Source organism: Hemitrygon akajei, chromosome 11, assembly GCF_048418815.1.
Source record: "Hemitrygon akajei chromosome 11, sHemAka1.3, whole genome shotgun sequence".
Taxonomy (NCBI): Eukaryota; Metazoa; Chordata; class Chondrichthyes; order Myliobatiformes; family Dasyatidae; genus Hemitrygon; species Hemitrygon akajei.
Window position 1 is genome coordinate 146,686,582 of NC_133134.1, and position 19,025 is coordinate 146,705,606.

The 19,025-nt window shown below is 38.6% G+C and overlaps 1 protein-coding gene across 5 annotated transcripts in view; it reads left to right on the forward strand.

The window, feature by feature from the left end:
- The window catches only part of ptprt (protein tyrosine phosphatase receptor type T), a 1,512,449-nt gene that overhangs the window by 1,084,670 nt on the left and 408,754 nt on the right, over positions 1-19,025 (forward strand). For all 5 annotated transcript variants that reach the window (XM_073061878.1, XM_073061879.1, XM_073061880.1 and 2 more), the window contains exon 11: positions 8,847-8,949. In XM_073061878.1, the coding sequence (XP_072917979.1) occupies positions 8,847-8,949 (103 nt within the window). The remainder of the gene's footprint in view (positions 1-8,846; positions 8,950-19,025) is intronic.

A 19,025-nucleotide genomic window follows, 5' to 3' on the forward strand; every position in this document is an offset into this window, starting at 1 on the left:
CCTTCTGGCTTTTCAAGTGACCCTGCCCAACAATCCCTCAATTTAATCCTGGCCTAATCACAGGGTAATTTACAATGACCAATTAACCTACCAACCTAACAGTCTGTGGGAGGAAACCAGAGTACCCGGAAGAAATCCACGCAGTCACAGTGAGAATGTATAAACTCCTTACAGGCAGCGGTGGGAAATGAACCTGGACCGTCTGTACTGTAAAGTGTTGTGCTAACCACTATTCTACCATGCCACTAAGCAGCAAGTTCTGGACTATGAATGGACAGTTACACTAGGTAGCTACAATTAGTGCCAATAAATACTAATCTACATCAGTGATCTACTACAATAGCATTACTATTCATCTCAACAGTGTAAGACTGGAAATAAACTTAAGAGCTTCCCAGAAAATAGCTAGCTTGTATTGTCAATCAAGCATAGAGGAGGTGCATTATACTGTAAACCAATTACTCTTTTTCTGTCACCATAGCTGATACTTGTCCAACAAAAAAAATGTGTCCTTCAAAGGTGTTTGCTGCTTTATTTTCATTCTTCTTTAAACAAGATGGAAACAGAAACCTAAGTTTCAACATATCACAGCAGGTTGCCTAGTTGTGTGGGGGAATATGAAGATTACTGTCTTTACACCACATCCTTGCACATCACTGTTGTGCACACCCTTGGATGAAGAGGCAAATTAAAGTCTAGCAGTAAATTTACATAAAAATGATTTGTTAAAAAGAATTTAGTTAAATGTGTCCCAATGCTGTGAGAGGAACTGACACCTCCATCACCTCTGCATGTCCTTTTTTATGTTGGTGAGCCTCGTTGCACCACAAGGAAATGCATTATTAAGTGGAATGATTTTTGACAGTCTGTCATGATGACATTGTGAGGGTGTGCATCTAAGGATTTAAATCTAGTGGCAGACACAAGAAAGTGAGGAGCTTTCACTCTGTCATGTGTTTCAAACATTGCAACATACACGTCTGGAGAAAACTGAAAGGAGCATCAGTCTCAGTGACAACATGAGCTGAGTGTCCAGTTGTTCTGTGTCCTTTAGTTCACTCTAAAGCTGATTGTTAACTGTTTTCCTTACACAATGAACCGTGGAAACTTATAAATACCCAGCAGTGACTGAAATAATTCTCAATTACGGAAATAAGTTTTTGTAATTGTAGCTAGTGTTTCGGCTAGTGTGACAGTTTACAGCCCTAGCAATTGGAGTTCAATTCCCACCACTGTCTGTAAGGAGTTTATACATTCTCCCTGTGACCATGTGGGTTTCCTCCAGGTGCTCTGCTTTCCACCAACATTCCAAAGATGCATGAGTGAATTGTGCTATTTTGGCACCGGAAGCATGGCAACACCTTTGGGCTGTCCGCAGCACAATACATCTCGGACTGTGTTGGTCGTTGACACAAACGACACATTTCACTATATGTTTCAATGTTTCGATATACAGGTGACAAATAAAGCTAATCTAATCAAAGACGAAACCGCACCCTGGTTTCCTTAAAGTACCCATCTACACAAGTGCAAGGTAAATTGACATCTGTCTACCTTGACAACTGACTAATAGTAATTAAAGCGGAACAACTGATATACCATGGACTGGTTACATCACCGCCCAGTATGAAGACTCCAATGTACAGGATTGAGAAAACCTGCAGACGGTGGTAGCCACAGCCACTTCAGTCATGGGCACTGTTGAAAGGCAATGCCTCAAGAAGGTGGCTTCCATCATTAAAGATGCTCACCTCCCAGAACATGCCCTCTTATTATTACTTCAGGGAGGAGATACAGGAAACTGAAGATGTACACTTAGAGTGCTTTAGGACCAGCTAGTTCTCCTCCACCGTCAGATTCCTGAAGAGTCCATGGATATATAAAGATTACTTCACTACTTTGCAATAGTTATTTACTTGTTATATTTCTTATTGTAACATATGGTATATTTTATGTATTGCACCGTATTGCTGCCACGGAACCACAAATTTCATGACATATGCCAAAGATAATAAAGCTGATTCTGATGCAAGTCCTAAACAAAAATACCAAAGTGTCGAGTTCTTTGCTTTGCCACAACTGGACCAGCATGAAATAATAATGTGAGATCCCTTAACTTCTGGAATACCTGTGATTCCTTGACAATTAGAATAAACAAGTTTTGTGTGAGTACACTCTGTATGTCAGCTTCACTCTTAATTAAGCTCCATAGTGGGCGAAGGTGGAGGTTCCTTGACATCCTTGTATTAGAAGATAATGGAAGACTGAACCCAAATAAAACATTTACATTAGTTCGACTGGAGTTCAGTCCTGACATAAACTGATGCTTCCTTCCTTATGCTCATTGGCATCTATCAACTTGGGGGAAAAAACAGCTTCAAATTTTGTCAGGTACTGGATCTTGTTGCACAGCAGAGTGTAAATCAGAGAAGGAAAGAACTTGGAGACATAATAGGAATCATTGGATGCCCACCAAACTGTTGAAACTAAAGGAAATTAGTTGCACAGGATAATTTGCTGGGATAAGAGCAGTAAGGAAAAGGCCATCACCATGAAGCTTGATACGTTCAGAGTGTAAACATGAGAAAGTCTGCAGATCCTGGAAATCCAAAACAAACACACACAAAGTGCTGGAGGAACTCAGCAGGTCAGGCAACATCTATAGAAATGAATAAACAGTCGATGTTTCAGGCCACGGCCTTTTTCAGGAATGAGAAGGAAGGGGGAGATATCAGAATGGAAAGGTGGCAGGAGCGAAAGGAGCCTAGCTGAAAGGTGATGTTTGAAGCCAGGTGGGTGAGAAAGGTCAAGGGCTGGGGAGGGAGGAATTCAATTGGAGAGGAGAATGGGCCTTAGGAGAACAGGGAGGAGGAGGGGACCTGGGGAAAGTAGAAGGTAAATGAGATGAGGTAAAAAGTCAGAGACATGGGGGTTGGAGGGGAATTTGTTTACTAGAAAGAGGACTTCCCCATTCCTTCTCAGTCCTGAAGAAGGACCTTGGCGCAAAACATCAGCTGCTTATTCATTTCCATAGATGCTGCCTGATCTGCTGAGTTCCTCCAGCATTTTGTGTGCGTTGCCTATGTCAGTGTGCAAGAAGCAGTTACCCAACCTAACATTTTCAAGAAATTCTTTCCCTTTGCTAACAGTGAAGTATTATATTGCTTCAATAACTTGATGTATGCCTCTCAAATTTAATGGATTAAAGTCAGAGAGTATTTGTACTCACTCAGTGACCACTTTACTAAGTACCTCCTGTACCTAATAAAGTGGCCACTACATGCATGTTTGGAATCTTTACTGCTGTAGTCCATCCACTTCAAGATGTTCAGCGTGTTGTGCATTCAGAGATGCTCTTTTGCACACCAAAGATTTAACCTATGGCTATTTGAGTTACTGTAGCCTTCCTGTCAGCTTGACCAGTATGGCCATTCTCCTCGGACCTCTCTCACTAAGGCATTTTCACCCATAGAAATGCTGCTCACTGGATTTTTTTTTGCCGTTTTATGCACCATTCTCTGTAAACTCAAGAGACTGTTGAGTGGAAAATCCCAGAAGATCAATTTTCTGAGATACTCAAACATTCATTCCCATTCCACAGTCAGTCATTTAGATTACATTCCTCCTCCATTCTGATGTTCTGTCTGAACAACAACTGAACCCCTTGACAATGCATGCTTTTATGTATTGAGTTGCTGCCATATGATTGGCCAATTAAATATTTGTATTATCGAGCAGTTGTGCAGGTGTATCTAATAAAGTGGCCACTGAGTACATCAGCATACTTCCATAATTATTGAGTTAAATTACTGAAAGGCTCTACCTGACAGCGATTATGTCTAACTTAGTTTCCTGGATAGTAGCAATTTAAACAGGTGGCTCACCACCACATTTTCAGGTAGAATTATGAACGAGCAAATTAATGCCAGCCTCATCACCAACTCCATATTTCAAGACTGAATAATGAAAAAGATCCTTAGATTACTACCATTTACATTGAAATTAAAGACCATGAAGTATACTATACTGTGCTTGCTTATTAGTGAAATATGCTAACTTATTATTTATGAGATATTCAAGTGAATGTTTCCTTGCATATCACCATTCTTTTTCATGTTTACTGCTATAAAAATAAAATTATTCTTCTCAGCAATACTAAGAATGCTAATTGATGTGGGATTTTAATATTTACATGGCTAATAGCAAGGAAAATGAGCTAATAAGAGGCAATTTGTCAAAAACTATTATCAAAGTTTCCTTAGTGCTTGAAATATCTGATTGGATTGATATCTTGAGAATCATTGTAATATAATCAAAATGAACTACTTCTATTTGCAAGGAATAATTTCCAAGTGTTGGATACAATGAATTAATTACTATAAACTGGGTATCTCTAGTACCAGAATTATCCTGGCTATGACAGATATTTCTGAAAGGAATTATTGGCAGTCAGCCATTCTCTGGAATTATGTCTGGACAAGCCAAGTGGCAGTGACTGGATCAGTTGTCATTCCACACCGTCATTCAAGCCGCCAATAGAACCTTCCGGCAATTCACTCGGGAAACTGTCTTTCTGATTCAATGACCATCAGATCAGTGTAGGACTGAAGACTTGACTCTGTTGAATTGAGACTAGGAGGAAAAGATTAATAACTGACCTATTTATTTCAATGTTTTTACTATTTCTCAGCAATAAGTGATTATTTTTATATTAAAATAATTTACATTAAAATAATTAGGGCTTTTAAAATTTATAAAAACCTTAACAGACTAATAAAAGGCAAAGCTCCACCCCCAGTTTTGCATCATGCCCAGGAGTGTCAGGGTTATTCGGGGCCTGATGTCTCAAATCAAAGACCAGCTCGATCCACTCTCCACATCCAATGCAGATGAGCGCTGGCGTACAAGGATTCTGGGCTGCAAGTTCAGGCAGCAGGCTGATTTCAACTAGAATGGGCCTATACTTCAGAGTCCTTAGGTGCTTCATGGACATGCCATCAAATAACATTAGTTCTGAGGCAGATATTTGGGCAATGAAAGCTGGCCTTCTTAAAGACAGCCATATCCTGTATCTGTATCAATTACATTGATTATAGTTTAGTATTAAACTAATTTTGATTGATATAAAATCTAATATTTAAAGACAATTCTAAATGGTGATCAGAAGTTGATACAGTTAAAATAGTTTGTTTAGTTCCAGAGAGATGCAAAGGTCTTTTGAATTGTACAAAATTGTAAAAGCAGAATTGTCTAACTGGAAGAAGTTGATTATAATCTCAAAGCAATAAATAGATGTAATTTTTCTTCTGCAGAGTCATCTATTTGGAGAAAATTGACGCTGTCAATTCATATCACTTGGGAGGCCTTTATTTGAAGAGTGAATGGTATTCCTTGATCTAAACTGATTTACTAGCATTGCTTAATGAAAAATAATGCAACAAATTTAAGAGATGAGTTTTGGATTTATTGGAAAGATAAGGGCGAAGTTAGACTTTCACAATGTAACTTTATTTTACTACCTGTATTAAAAGATCAAAACATTAAGAAACATCCCTCAAATCGCAAAACTAAAATTTTTAGTACAGCTTTTGTCAGGAGAACTCACAGCAGTCCTCAGTGAGAGGTCAGCATTGGAAAGGGAGAGCATACTCAAGTTCCTGGGCATCAGCATCTCTGAGGATCTATCCTAGGCCCAAAACATTGATGCAATCACAAAGAAGCCACACCAGTGGCTCAACTTCATTAGATGTTTGAGGAGAATTGGTATGTTAGCAAAGACTCTTTCCAAATTCTCTGTATGAAAGGTGAAGGGCATTCTAACTAGTTTCACCACAGCCTGGTATGGAGACTGCAGTGGACAGAATCACAAGAGGCTGTAGTAGGTTTTAGACTCAGCCTGCTCCATCATGGCCACAAGCCATCCTCACCCATCAAGGTTATCTTCAACAGGTTGTGCCTCAAGAAGGCAGGATCCTCATCATCTGGAACATGTCCACTTCTCGTTACTCTCATGAGAGATAAGGTGCAGGAGCCTGAAGACACATACTCAATGATTTAGGAATACAGTCGGCTCTCCTTATCCGCGACGGATTGGTTCCGGGACCCCCCACAGATACCAAAGTTTACAGATACTCAAGTCCCTTATTCAACCTGTCTCAATGAGGTGGACCTTAGGACCCAGCGGAACCCAAGACCTTATTTAACCTGTGTCAGTGCGGTGGACATTAGGACCCGGCGGCGGAGATCTGAATCCGCAGTGTTTCTGTTCACGAAAATAATCACCATAACGATTGAAAATAAAGTAGAAATAATAAAGCGATCGGAAAGAGGTGAAATGCCATCGGTCATTGGAAAAGCGTTAGGCTATAGTCGGTCAATGATCGGAACAATTTTAAAGGATAAAGTGAGAAAGGCTCTGTCCTGATGAAAGTTACAATTATTACTGAGCAACGCAGTGGTTTAATTATTGGGGTTTGGGGTTTGATGCACCATCAATAACTCTCGGAGACGTGAGGCGAGATATAGGCTTTTATTCGCTGGAAGAGAGCAGTCAGCAGCAAGAGATCCCCACACGACATCCTGGAGACTGAGGGAGGAGCCGTACCTCCAATCACCTTTATACAGGGGTCTGTGGGAGGAGCCACAGGAGCAGTCAGCGGGGGGGGGCGTGTCCAGACAGGTATATGTAGTTCATCACAGGGTTTTGGGTTTTTGATCCTCCACATCAACCCGGCATGGTGGAGAGCGCCCTCGATAGCGATCTGTCACTAGATCAAACTGAGGAACTTCCTGAGCCTGGTGCTGAAACATACGTTCTGAAGTGTTTTGTATGCATAGAAAGGTAAAATATATACTATATACGAATGCAAACGTTTGACTAACTGACGCTAAATAATACCAGATGTACCTGTTCTGACTTACTTATTAAGAGAACTTACAATTTTTTCCGATCCCGATCCACGATAATCTACACACATCCTCCCGTATACTTTAAATCATCTCTTGATTACTTATAATACCTAATACAATGTAAATGCTATGTAAACTAGTTGTTATACTGCATTGTTTAGGGAATAATGACAAGATAAAAAGTCTACATGCTCGAACAACAAGTGCTGGAAGAGCATTTCCGGGTTTTCGCGATTCGCAGTTGGTTGAATTCGCAGATACGGAATTCGCGGATAAGGAGGGCTGACTGTAACTTTTTCCCTTCCACCATCAGATTTCTGAATGGTCCAATGAACAGTACCTTGTTTTCCCTTTTATAGAGTTATAAAAAGTACAGTGCAGGGACAGGCCCTTCAGCCCACCTAGTCCATGCTGAGCTATTTTAACTGCCTACTCCCATCGCCCCACATGGGGACCATAGCCCTCCGTTCCCCTATCATCCACGTACCTATCCAAACTTCCCTTAAATATTGAAATCAAGCTCATACGCACCACTTGCACTGGCAGCTCGTTCCGCACTCCATTGACCCTCTGAGTCACGACTATTTTCTTTTGCACTCTTTATTTACCTTTAAATTTTTATACTTTTGTACTGTACTGCTGCTGCTACAACCTCTCCCTCAATGTCGCAAAAACAAAGGAGCTGGTTGTGGATTACAGGAGGAATGGAGATGGACTAACCCCTATTGACATCAATGGATCGGGGTTTGAGAGGGTAAACAGCTTTAACTTCCTCAGCATCTACATCACCGAGGACCTCACGTGGTCTGTACACACCAGCTGTGTGGTGAAAAAGGCACAACAGCGCCTCTTTCACCTCAGATGGTTGAGGAAGTTTGCTATGGGCCCCCAGATCCCAAGAACTTTCTACAGGGGCATAATTGAGAGCATCCTGTCTGGCTGCAAAACTGCTTGGTATGGGAATTGCAGCTCCCTTAATCGCAGGACTCTGCAGAGAGTGGTGAGGACAGTCCAGTGCATCTGTAAATGTGAACTGCCAACTATTCAGGACATTTACAGAGACAGGTGTGTAAAAAGGGCCCAAAGGATGATTGGGGACCCAAGTTACCCAATCTGCAAACTATTCCAACTGCTACCATCTGGGAAATGGTACCGAAGCAGAAAAGCCAGGACCAACAGGCTCTGGGACAGCTTCTTCCACCAGGCCATCAGACTGATGAACACTTGCTGATTTGAGTGTATTTCTATGCTACATTGACTGTTCTCTTTATTATAAATATTATAAATTACTATGATTGCACACTGCATATTTAAGTAGAGATGTAAAGATTTTTATTCCTCATGAATGTGAAGGATGTAATAAAATAAAGTCAATTCGAAGGAATAATTTTGTAAGTAAGATTCCAGCATTTTATAAATAGTGGCATTTTAAGATTGTGGTCTCCAATTCCAGAGATGTTTTTATAAACGCTCAGAAGACCTGTGATGCCTTTAAGGGTTGAATTTGAATTTCCAACCTATTTTTAAGTAGTTACAAACATTTGGGATGGAAGAATGAGTTCATTGGAAACAAAGCAATTTCCTGATTGGAAAGGAGGGTCGTTCAAAATGAAGAATGTGCACCCATCCCTTCTCTAAGGAATGCTGAATTCAACCTATTTTCAACCATAAGCCACACAAATGAACTGCTCTGTCAACCAGTTTATCAATATAATAAAAACTATTTTCTACCAACCAATATGGAGCTACAGTAATGGGGCATTATTAATAGTTCCTGATGACAATCTCAATAAATGACACAGTGGAATATAAATGTGGCATCCTCAGTGAGCAATAAGCATGAAGAGATAATGAAATTATTGGATGGTCTGAGTTTGTAATCTCCATTTTGATTCCCTTCTCCACCTGTTTACACTCTTTCTGATTTTTCTTGGCAGCTCCTTCCATGCCATTGTATGACACTGACAGCCCTCTGAATGAGACGGACACAACAATCACAGTCCTATTGAAGCCAGCTCAATCAAGAGGAGCTCCAATCAGGTAAAAATGATTTTGAAAGATGGTCAGAATTCTAAGAAGCAAATTATAAAAGTAGAAATACATAGACTTCAATAACTTATGGATTTATATTATACATTTATATAACACAATCATGATAAGCTCTATAACGTATGGACAACATATAAATTGATTTTTATTTTTCACAATACACATCTGACTTGCTATTTTCTGTATGTGTTAATCAATATGGTAAGCTTCCTTATATTGATGCATTTAATGTATGACCTTGTATTAAATATGAAGCATTGAACACAATGCTATCAGTTTATTTATAAAAGTATCGTCATTAGACTAAGCACCCAGTTGGAGTTCTCTACAACTACATATGATTGATGACACAGTTGTGCATCATAGTCATCATGTGTGATTTGAAAATAGTGATTATGAATTGCCATTTATATAACGCAATCATGAAATTTCAATTTATGCAGCTTCTTTAACCATTTCTGAACATTTTTAACAGTGCTAAATTACTTTGCTTTACAAATAGCTTTATAATAAAAGTTCCAACTACTGAATTGAAATATGCATAATACATGACAAAATTCTGGGGGAACCATATTTCAAAATTAATTCATAACTTAGAATTTTCCTTCACAAACTTCTGCTTCCAAGAAATCTCAAAAGATTTAGAATGATACATCATTAATCAATTTCCTGAACGGTTTTGCCCAAAATAAAGAATATAATAGTTGTAGAGTTTAGAATGTACTTTTTGGGTAATTTATCTTAATTTTTCTTTTTCATTTGGTCAGCCACTTCACATACATCGAGCATGAGAATGTACATCAGTCAATATCAGAATATGCCTTGTGTCTGTTTTTATTCACAATTTGTAATATTATATTAACTTTTTTGTAATCCAGTTGAATGCTTCTGTTATTTGTTCGTTTATTTATTGTGATACAGTGCAGAGCAGGCCTTTCCAACCCTTTGAGCCACACCACCCAGCAGCCCCCGATTTAACCCTAGCTTAATCATGGGACAGTTCATGATGACCAATTAACCTACTAACTGATATGTCCTTGGACTGTGGAAGGAAAATGGAGCACCCAGAGGAAACCCATGTGGTCACGGGGAGGACGTACAAACACCTAACAGACAGTGGCAGGTTATTGCAGGTTAGATGTATGTTTGGGCCTGAGGGGAATCAAGGATTGAAAGGATCAGGCAGAGTAGATAAATTGAAGCTAAGGTAACACTGAATGGCAGAGAACATGGACTTACAATCCTCCTATCTACCATGTTCTAATGGCCTAATTTACATGCAGGAGCAAAGCATAAAACTGTGAGAGTCAAACTGATCCATTGTGCAAACAAAAGCTAAGAGGGCTGATAATGTCAATTAGGTAAGTTTAAAGGCAATGCACAGTAATATACAGATAAGACACATGAATTAACAGGACAAGTGGATACAAGTAATATTATTATGGCAAGATGACTGCAGGAAAGAAGACTGAATATCGATTGGTATGTATATAACATTAAGAAAGGGTATCAAAAGGGGAAAGAAGCTGGGATAGCAGTGTTACGATGTTAATCAAAGAAGTAATCAATGTGACATCTGATGCAGTATTAGAATAATGATGCTAAAGCCATATTGCCGGGATTGTTTATTGACTCCTAAACAGTTGTGGTGGTGCAGTGGATGAAATCAAACATGAAATTCGAGGTGTACATGATAAGGGTACAATTTTAATCTTATCATTTTTATATATGGACTCTTTAAATCAAGCTACCAATAATACTCTGGAAGAGAAATTGCTTGATTGTGCATTTTTTTTAGACCAATGTATTGAGAAACAATTAGAGAACAGACTATCCGAAACAGTACAATGTGTGTTGAAAAAGATATAATTAACAGTCTTGTGTGTGGTCCATTAGACATCGTAACATGATAGAATTCTTCATTAAGATGGAAGGTAAAGTAGTGGGGTTAGAAACTAGATTCCTGAATCTGAACAAAGGAAACAACAAAGGTATGAGTAGTAAGTTACTGTGATAGAATGGGGAGCTTCACTAACTGGTTCAACACTGAAAATGCAGTGGATACTATTTTTTTAATTTACAGGTGAATACTAATAATTATTCATTCCACTCAGGCAAAAATCGAATGGTTGAGCTGTTGCCGGTACATAAAATTAAGGATAGTAATATATCCAAAGAGGAGGCACATAAATTTGCAGTAAAGCAGCAGGCCAGAAGATTGGAAACAGGTTAGGATTACGCAAAGGAAGATAAAAAGATTTATTAAAAGAATGAAAATACATTCTGAGAGTAAACCTGCATAATAATTGATTTAAATGCTTCTGTAAATATGTCAAAAATGTTAGTGAATGCAAATATATGTTCCCTACCATCAGAAACAGTGAAAATTAGGAATTTTTTTAAAAAATGACTGAATAATTAAACACATACTTTGTTTCTGACTTCATGAAAGAGGATATGATTAACCTCCCTGACTCATCAGGGAACTAAGGGTCTAGAGAGAGGGAGGAACTGAAGGAAATTAGTGTTAGTGAAGAAACAGTGCTAAAGAAATGAATGGGCTAAAGGATGGCAAATCCCCGTAGACCTGATCATCTAAATCCCGGAATACTAACAGAACTAGGCCTAAAAATAGTAGTTGCATTGGTTGGTCATCATTCAAAATTCTTTCAAACTCAAGAGCAGTTCCTGCAGATTAGAGAGCAACAAATGTAACCCCATTATTCTAAAAAGGGGAAAGAGACAAATCCTCATTATAGCAAAGATGTGGAAGCTTTGCGAATTGCAGAGGAGAATTACCAGGATACTGCCTGGATTAGAGAATAAGTCTTATGATGAAAAGTTGAGCGAGCAATGTTTTTTTCTTTGGAACAAAGGAGGATGAGATGTGTATAAGATTATAAGAGGCATAAATAGAGTGCAGAATTGGCTGACAGGCAATAACAATGAATAGGAATAAACAGGTCCTTTTTCCAGAAGGTAGGCAGTGACTAATACCACAAGGATCCATGCTTGGGCTCAACTATTCAGGATAGAGATTAATTATTTGGATGAGGGATCAAAATGTAGCATTTCCAGATTGTAGACAACACAAAGTGTAAGTGGAGGTGGAATGAGAGGGTGAGGGTTTAGGGGTTTCGTAGGAGACAGGAGTTCAATGAGGACGGGGCTAAGAAGTTTCAAAATGACATAGGGAAGATGTAGAGAAGAGGGGAAGATGTAATCCAGATGCATATAGATAAATGTAAGATTTTCCACTCTAAATCTAAAATTAAGAAGTCAGACCTCTATAGTTTGGGCACGGGAGAAGTGCAACAAGGCCTGGATTCCTTGTATAACTGTTGCTGGGAGCAAGCACTTGGGTCCAGGAAGCAATTAGGAAGTCAGTGTGAAGTTGGACATCGATGCAAGAGGGTTAGAGATCAAACGCAAGAATAGCTTGGTGGAACTGCATCTGGAACTCTGTGTTTTGGTCTTTCTATACAAAAGAAGATCTCATAGAAGCCTCAAGCAATTCCAACAGTAAATGCAAGAGGATGTTTCAGTTAGATGTAGGAGGATGATTTGGATGCCTGGAAATTTCAGAACCAAGGGTCATATCCTTAGGATATAGGGTATGAGATTTAGCACATTGGGAGTAATGTGCTAAATCTCAGAGTGGTGAAAGTATGAAATTCTCCATGACAGAAGACAGTGGAGGTCGAGTCATTAAATATATTCAGGGAGGGATGAGTGTATTTTTTTAATGTTGTAGGGATCAATGACTATGAGGACAAGGCAGAAACAGGTTAGTTAATAAGACCAAAGAACTGATAGTGGACTTCAAACGGATAAGATGAGGGAAGACACACCAGTCTTCATAGAGGGATCAGAAGTGGAAAGGGTTAGCAATTTCAAATTCCTGGGTGCCAATATCCCTGAGGATCTATCCTGGACCCAACATATTGATGCAGTTACAAAGAAGGCACGACAGCAGCTATATTTTATTAGGAGTTTGAGGAGATTTGGTATGCCACCAAAGACGCTCATAAATTTCAACAGATTTACAGCAGAGAGCAATCTAACTGATAGCATGACCATCTGGTATGGGGAGGGGTGCTACTGCACAGGATCGAAATAAGCTGCAGAGAGTTGTTAGCGTAGTCAGCTCCATCATGGGCACTAGCTTCTGTAGTATCCAGGACATCTTCAAGGTGCAATGATGCCTCAAAGAGGCAGTGTGTATCCAGAAGAATCCCCATCACGCAGATCATGTCTTGTTCTCATTCTCACCATCAGGAAGGAGGTACAGAAGCCTGAAGGCACACATTTGACGATTCAGAAACAGCTTCTTCCCCTCTGCCATCTGATTTCTGAATAGACATTGAACCCATACTACCTTTATATTTCTATTTGTAGCTGTTTATTTTAACTATTTAGATACATATACTTAATGTAGTTCATGTTATTTGTTTCTATTAATATGTATCACATTATACTGCAGTTGCAATTACAACAAATTTCACGACATATGCCGGTGATATTAAACCTAATTCTGATAAAAGTGGATCATCAATCATGATCATATTAACTGCTAGGGCAGACCCAAAGAGTTGAATAGCCTATTCCTGGTCCTATTCTCTGTATTTTAATTGGTTCTATGCCATATCAGAGTGAAAAAGAATTGGAGATACTTGATCTGTAATTCCTAAGGAGCATTCATTTTTATGTAACTTAATTGAGAAAAAGGAGGAACTGTATACATTGGGGAGGGCAAAACAGCCTTAACAGCTATTACCAGACCTCCTCTGTGGTAACAAAGTGAAGGCATTGGGACACAATGCATAATAATCAAGCTGGGTTTGTTAATATGCTGCAAATCATGTCTTCAGCAAGACATCAGCTTGTCCTACTCTGCATAACTTAATGTCCAAAAAGACATCTAAACTTGAGAATTTTGTGGTCAGTTAGTTACAACGGTGATGAGGCAAAATAACGGGATCCTTGTTGTGGAGAGGGATAGTCAGTTACATCATCCCTGGCATCAGCAATATAACCTCATTTACCTAGCACAGTCTATTTTATTCTGACCATAGTCACTATGCCTTCTCCACTGCCTCTAAATACCTGGCATGCCCTTTCACTTGGCAATGAAAGGTGACATTGAATTTCATTGGCCTTATAAAACCAGAATATTAAGCATGACAATGCTGTATTGTTCAACTGAGCTTTCTGGAGTTTGATAGTAATTATATGTTTTTCAAACATATTAAGTCATCATTCACAATCAATGTACCTAATTGAAATTTGTTCAGTGCTCTGAAATGCTTTGAATCCCTACACTCCATCACATGTGTATCTGTATTTGTCTTCTCTATGCATAACAAAGTAATGTACAGTATAATGAAGAGGTGCAGCAGAGGCCAAAGGATTTGAGAGTAAATTGTCCAGTTAGAAGACAAAATGTCTCTTCTGTTATCCTTGCTTAACAAATAAAAAGTGGTATTGCTGACTGGTCAGAGAATTTGGATGTAAGCTTTTGCAAGGAAACCTCTGCCAGATTTGCATAGTTACTGCAGAAATATGATTCAACATAACAATTAGAAATCGGATCTAATTTATTGCCATGACAACAAAGCTTTCACTGTTATTCCACTCAAAGTGGTCTCAAATTCTAGAGTCTTCACATGAATACTTAAATATGGGGAGAAAATCAGAATGTGCCATCAATCATACCTCATTGAAGATGAGAGCTTTTAATTCCTGATTTGTTGTCTAAGACTTGAAGAGTATGATTGACTGTTCAGTTTTCTTCATGACATTATTGTTACAGGACGACATTTCCCCACAATTAATGGCAGCAGTTAATGGCCCAACCAAACTTAAGGAATCTTGCTGTGTGATGTGTTCCCCTGTTACAAATCAGTACCATGAAATAACAAACAGTACACAATACTTAATTGTATAATTGATTGAGCTTTATCATTCTTAATTTGACTGTAGGGTTAGTAAAGAAAACAAAAGAAAAAGGGCCCATTCTCATGAAACAGCCTAATACACAACACCGGGGCTCACAGTTTTCCTGTCTGTTCATTCTCCATCAATTTTCTCTCCAGGCGTCAACACCCATCCCCATTCCAAATCCACACCGTCCTGCAGTCTACGACTTCCCTATTCTGGCATCTTCTCTCTCCATCTTCTGTTGAACAAAAGACTGTGAAACCTTCCTTTGGCACACAAGAAAGAAAAACATCTCCCCTCATTGGCCAGCGCACATTCCAAAGCCCCCGTTATCTCTTGTCATAACCCAGACGCTGCGCTACAGAGAAACCATTACATTAGCGGGGAAACCTTTCCCAGGCCGTTACACTTAATTCAATATGTAGATAGTCCAACGAAAGTAGGGAATGTCATTGGACCTGGTGTTGGGTAATGAGCCTGGCCAAGCGACTGACGACCTTTGAATGGATGAGCTGTTAGCAAAAAGTGACCACCAACTCCTTAAGTTTTAAGATAACTGTAGATAAGGATAAGTATGGACCTTGTGGGAGAATATTAAATTGGAGCAGGGCAAATTACTAAAATATTAGGCAGGAAAAGTGGAGCAGGAACTGGGAACTGCTGCTCCAAGCAAGTTCATATCTAACATGTTGAGGGTATTTAAATACCTATTGCACAGAGTAAAGGACAGGTGTGTTCCAGTCAGAAGGAAGGACAAGAATGACAAGGCAAGACAATCTTGGATGTTGAGAGAGGTGATGAATTTAGTTAAGAAGAAAAGGGGAAAGTAGAGTATGTAAAACTCAAGAAGCTAGAATCAAACAGAGCCAGAAGATTATAAAGAAGCCAGAAAAGAACTCTGGAAGGGAATTAAGAAAGCTAGGAGGGTCATGAAAAGTCATTGCATGTATAGACCAGTGGATTCTGTAGATTATGGAACAGATGTCAGATTAAAAGGGAGCAGGTCTCAATTAACTGTTTATAAAAGCAAGGAAGGGTCTTGCATGAGTAGTAGGAAAAATGCTTCAGGCTATTCTAATGGATGAAAAGAACAGCTGGAATTCACAAAGCTGAGGTAGATTTCTGGCAGAAAAATCATGTTTGCCAGATATGCTGGAGGTCCTGATGCACGGTTGCAACCCCAGACATCAACAATTCCTTTGTTTCCACAGATACAGCTCAACCCACTGAGTTCCTCAAGCAAATTGTTTTGTGCTCCAGATTCAAGCATCTGCAGTCTTTTGTGTCTTTATTGGAGGATGTAACTAGTTAAATGGATAAGGGAAAACCAGTGGACATGATGTACTTAGATCTTCAGAAAACATTTGATATAAAAGTTAATGTGTAAAGTGTAAAATGTATGGTACTGGGGCTAATGCATCAACATGGATTTACAGTTAGTTGACAGATAAGAAATAAGTGCAAGAAGGGTCTTTTGCATGGTGGAATACAAACCTAATTGTATTCTTCAGCGATTTATAATGTACATCAATGACATGGTCAGGAGAACAAGGCATTATTTTGAAGTTTTCTAACAACACAACTCTGTGAAGATGTGAGTAATGAGGAGACATCAAGACGCTTTAGACAGGATAAGCAAGAGAGCAAAAACATGACAGATGCAGTGCAAAATGGCTGAATCTGAAACTATCTACGATGGTAACAACATCAGTGTGGAACATGTTCTTTAAAAGGTGTAATAATTGTAATGTGCTCTGGTATTGGAATAGATGATGCCCTTGATAATATTGAATGATCTCAAAGGACCAAATATCCTAACCCTAATGTTAATGTCCTGATGAAGGGTCTCATCCCAAAATGTTTTCTGTTTATTTCCCTCTGTAGATGCTGCTTAACCTATTGAGTTCCTCCAGTATTTTTGTATTTGGTATTTTGTATTCAAGATTTCCAGCATCTACAGAGTCTCTTGTGTCCTAATCCTGCTTCAATATTTTATGTTTCTTTGTAATTTTATCATCTGCGCTCTGAATGTTATTTTAAAAATCATTTTTGTTACCTTATGGGGGTTCAGTTAACTCCAAGAGCATTCTGTCTAATTTATCCTATTTAAACACAACTTAATACTTGGCTTTTGGTAAATTGTTCTCTCATCCAACATGCTGGCTACATTTCAATATAATGTAGTTGCTCGAATCTTAATCGAGTTAATTGTTGCTCTCTGTTTATCATATGTTAACAGCATTTTCCCAAATGTTTGTGCATCAATTATATTTCAACTGAGAACACAGATGGTTTCAAAAGTATTTTTTCCCACAACACATCTGGAGAAAGACGGGATTTGGATTTTAAAATCCATCTGTGAAAAATCAACTGCAAAGCCAAGGAAACATGGTTGATAGATGTGCATTTATTTTACTGTTGCATTAGATATATTAAAACTTTAAAAATAAGTAATTTAAATGAGAAGAGCCAGACTTTCTTTGCTTGATAGAATAAAAGTAATTTGTTGAAGATCTGAAATAAATTCATAAAATGCTAATAACTTAGCAGGTCAGATAACAACATTGGAGAATGAGATCGGGATAATATTCAAAATTCATCTTCCCAGCTCCATTTCTACTTCCCAAGCTAGTGTTCTTTCAGCAATTCTTATTTTTTGTAAATATTTTAAAGTATACAATAGGGTCTTTTAAGAGACTCTTGGATAGGTACATGGAGCTTAGAAAAATAGAGGGCCATTCGATAGGGAAATTCAAGGCAGTTTCTAGAGTAGGGTACGTGGTCAGCACAATACTGTGTGCCATAGGGCCTGTAATGTGCTGTAGATTTCTATGTTTCTTGGTTTTGTTTCACTTGCCACAATTCTAAATCAAATGCTTGTTGTTTAAAATCCTTTTAAATAATTAAACAAATCACTTGAATCAATCACAGTGATTGATTTTGGAGATTAATTTTTGGGCAGGATCTGCCACACAGGTTGATATAAAGGTCCAGGTTTTTCAACTCTACCACCAAAGAATAACTGGCCCTCTGACTATCACATCCTATTTTAATTCTGTGTTTCTGCTGTGTATATTTCTACAGCAGGGCAGCGTAGTGGTAAGTGTAATGGTATTACAATGACAGGGGTTCAATTCTGCCACTGTCTGTAAGGCATTTGTAAGTTCTTCCCATGACTATGTGGGTTTCATCTGGGTGGTCTGGTAACATGAGTGTAATTGGGGAGAGTGGGCCTTCTGTGCCCGAGGGCCAGTTAATGAGCTGTTTCTCTAAATAAAACACAGCAACTTTTGTGGAATCAGAACTGTTGGAGGAAAGTTGAGGTGCAATGGGATTCAGGCCGAGCCTTCCGTCAGTGCTGTACTCTGCATAGGCTGGCTCAATCCACGCATCTGAACTAAACCCAAAAGAGTAACTGAAGACACCAGGTCCAATGGATTCCTTCCATAATGAATATCCCTCAGTTAGGTGTTTACACAACCTGATGCATGCATGGTACTAATAATCCATGTTAAAGTGGCTTCAATTCTCTCAGGAATATTCTCTTATGAAACTTAAGTTAATACAATCTTATAATTTCTATAACAAAAATTAAAAAATTTAAGGCTAAATGGATACAGATTGTTTCAATTTAAATTTTCTTCACATATTGTCAACATGTAATTTTATACAAAAACATGGGACAACATTGAGAGTGGCTACTTATGTGGCCTTGAAAATTACCAAGCAGTGTAAAGTAAGGGCAAAAAGAAAGGAATTGTTTTGAATTAAGAACATTGAATTAATGGATCTAATAAAGCACTCATTAAAGTAACTTCATTGGAAAATTAAGGACTACCGCTAATATATTCCCTATAATTGCTCTTCCGTGTGTTCATGCATCTATTAAAATATCCATTAATTTTATGTCATTCTGAAAATTAATAATTGACTTCCTGCTGTCCTTACAATGTCTGACCTATTCATGTCTCTGTCCAATGCCAATGAGGTCGAATTGTGTGAGTCCCCATCAGCAACCCACCAAGCCATTCAGCTGTATGAAATGAAGTTCAGAATACAAGCAGAGAATAAGACTTCCGTCTTATTTTGTTTATTTATTTATTGACGGATTGATTGAGATACAGCAT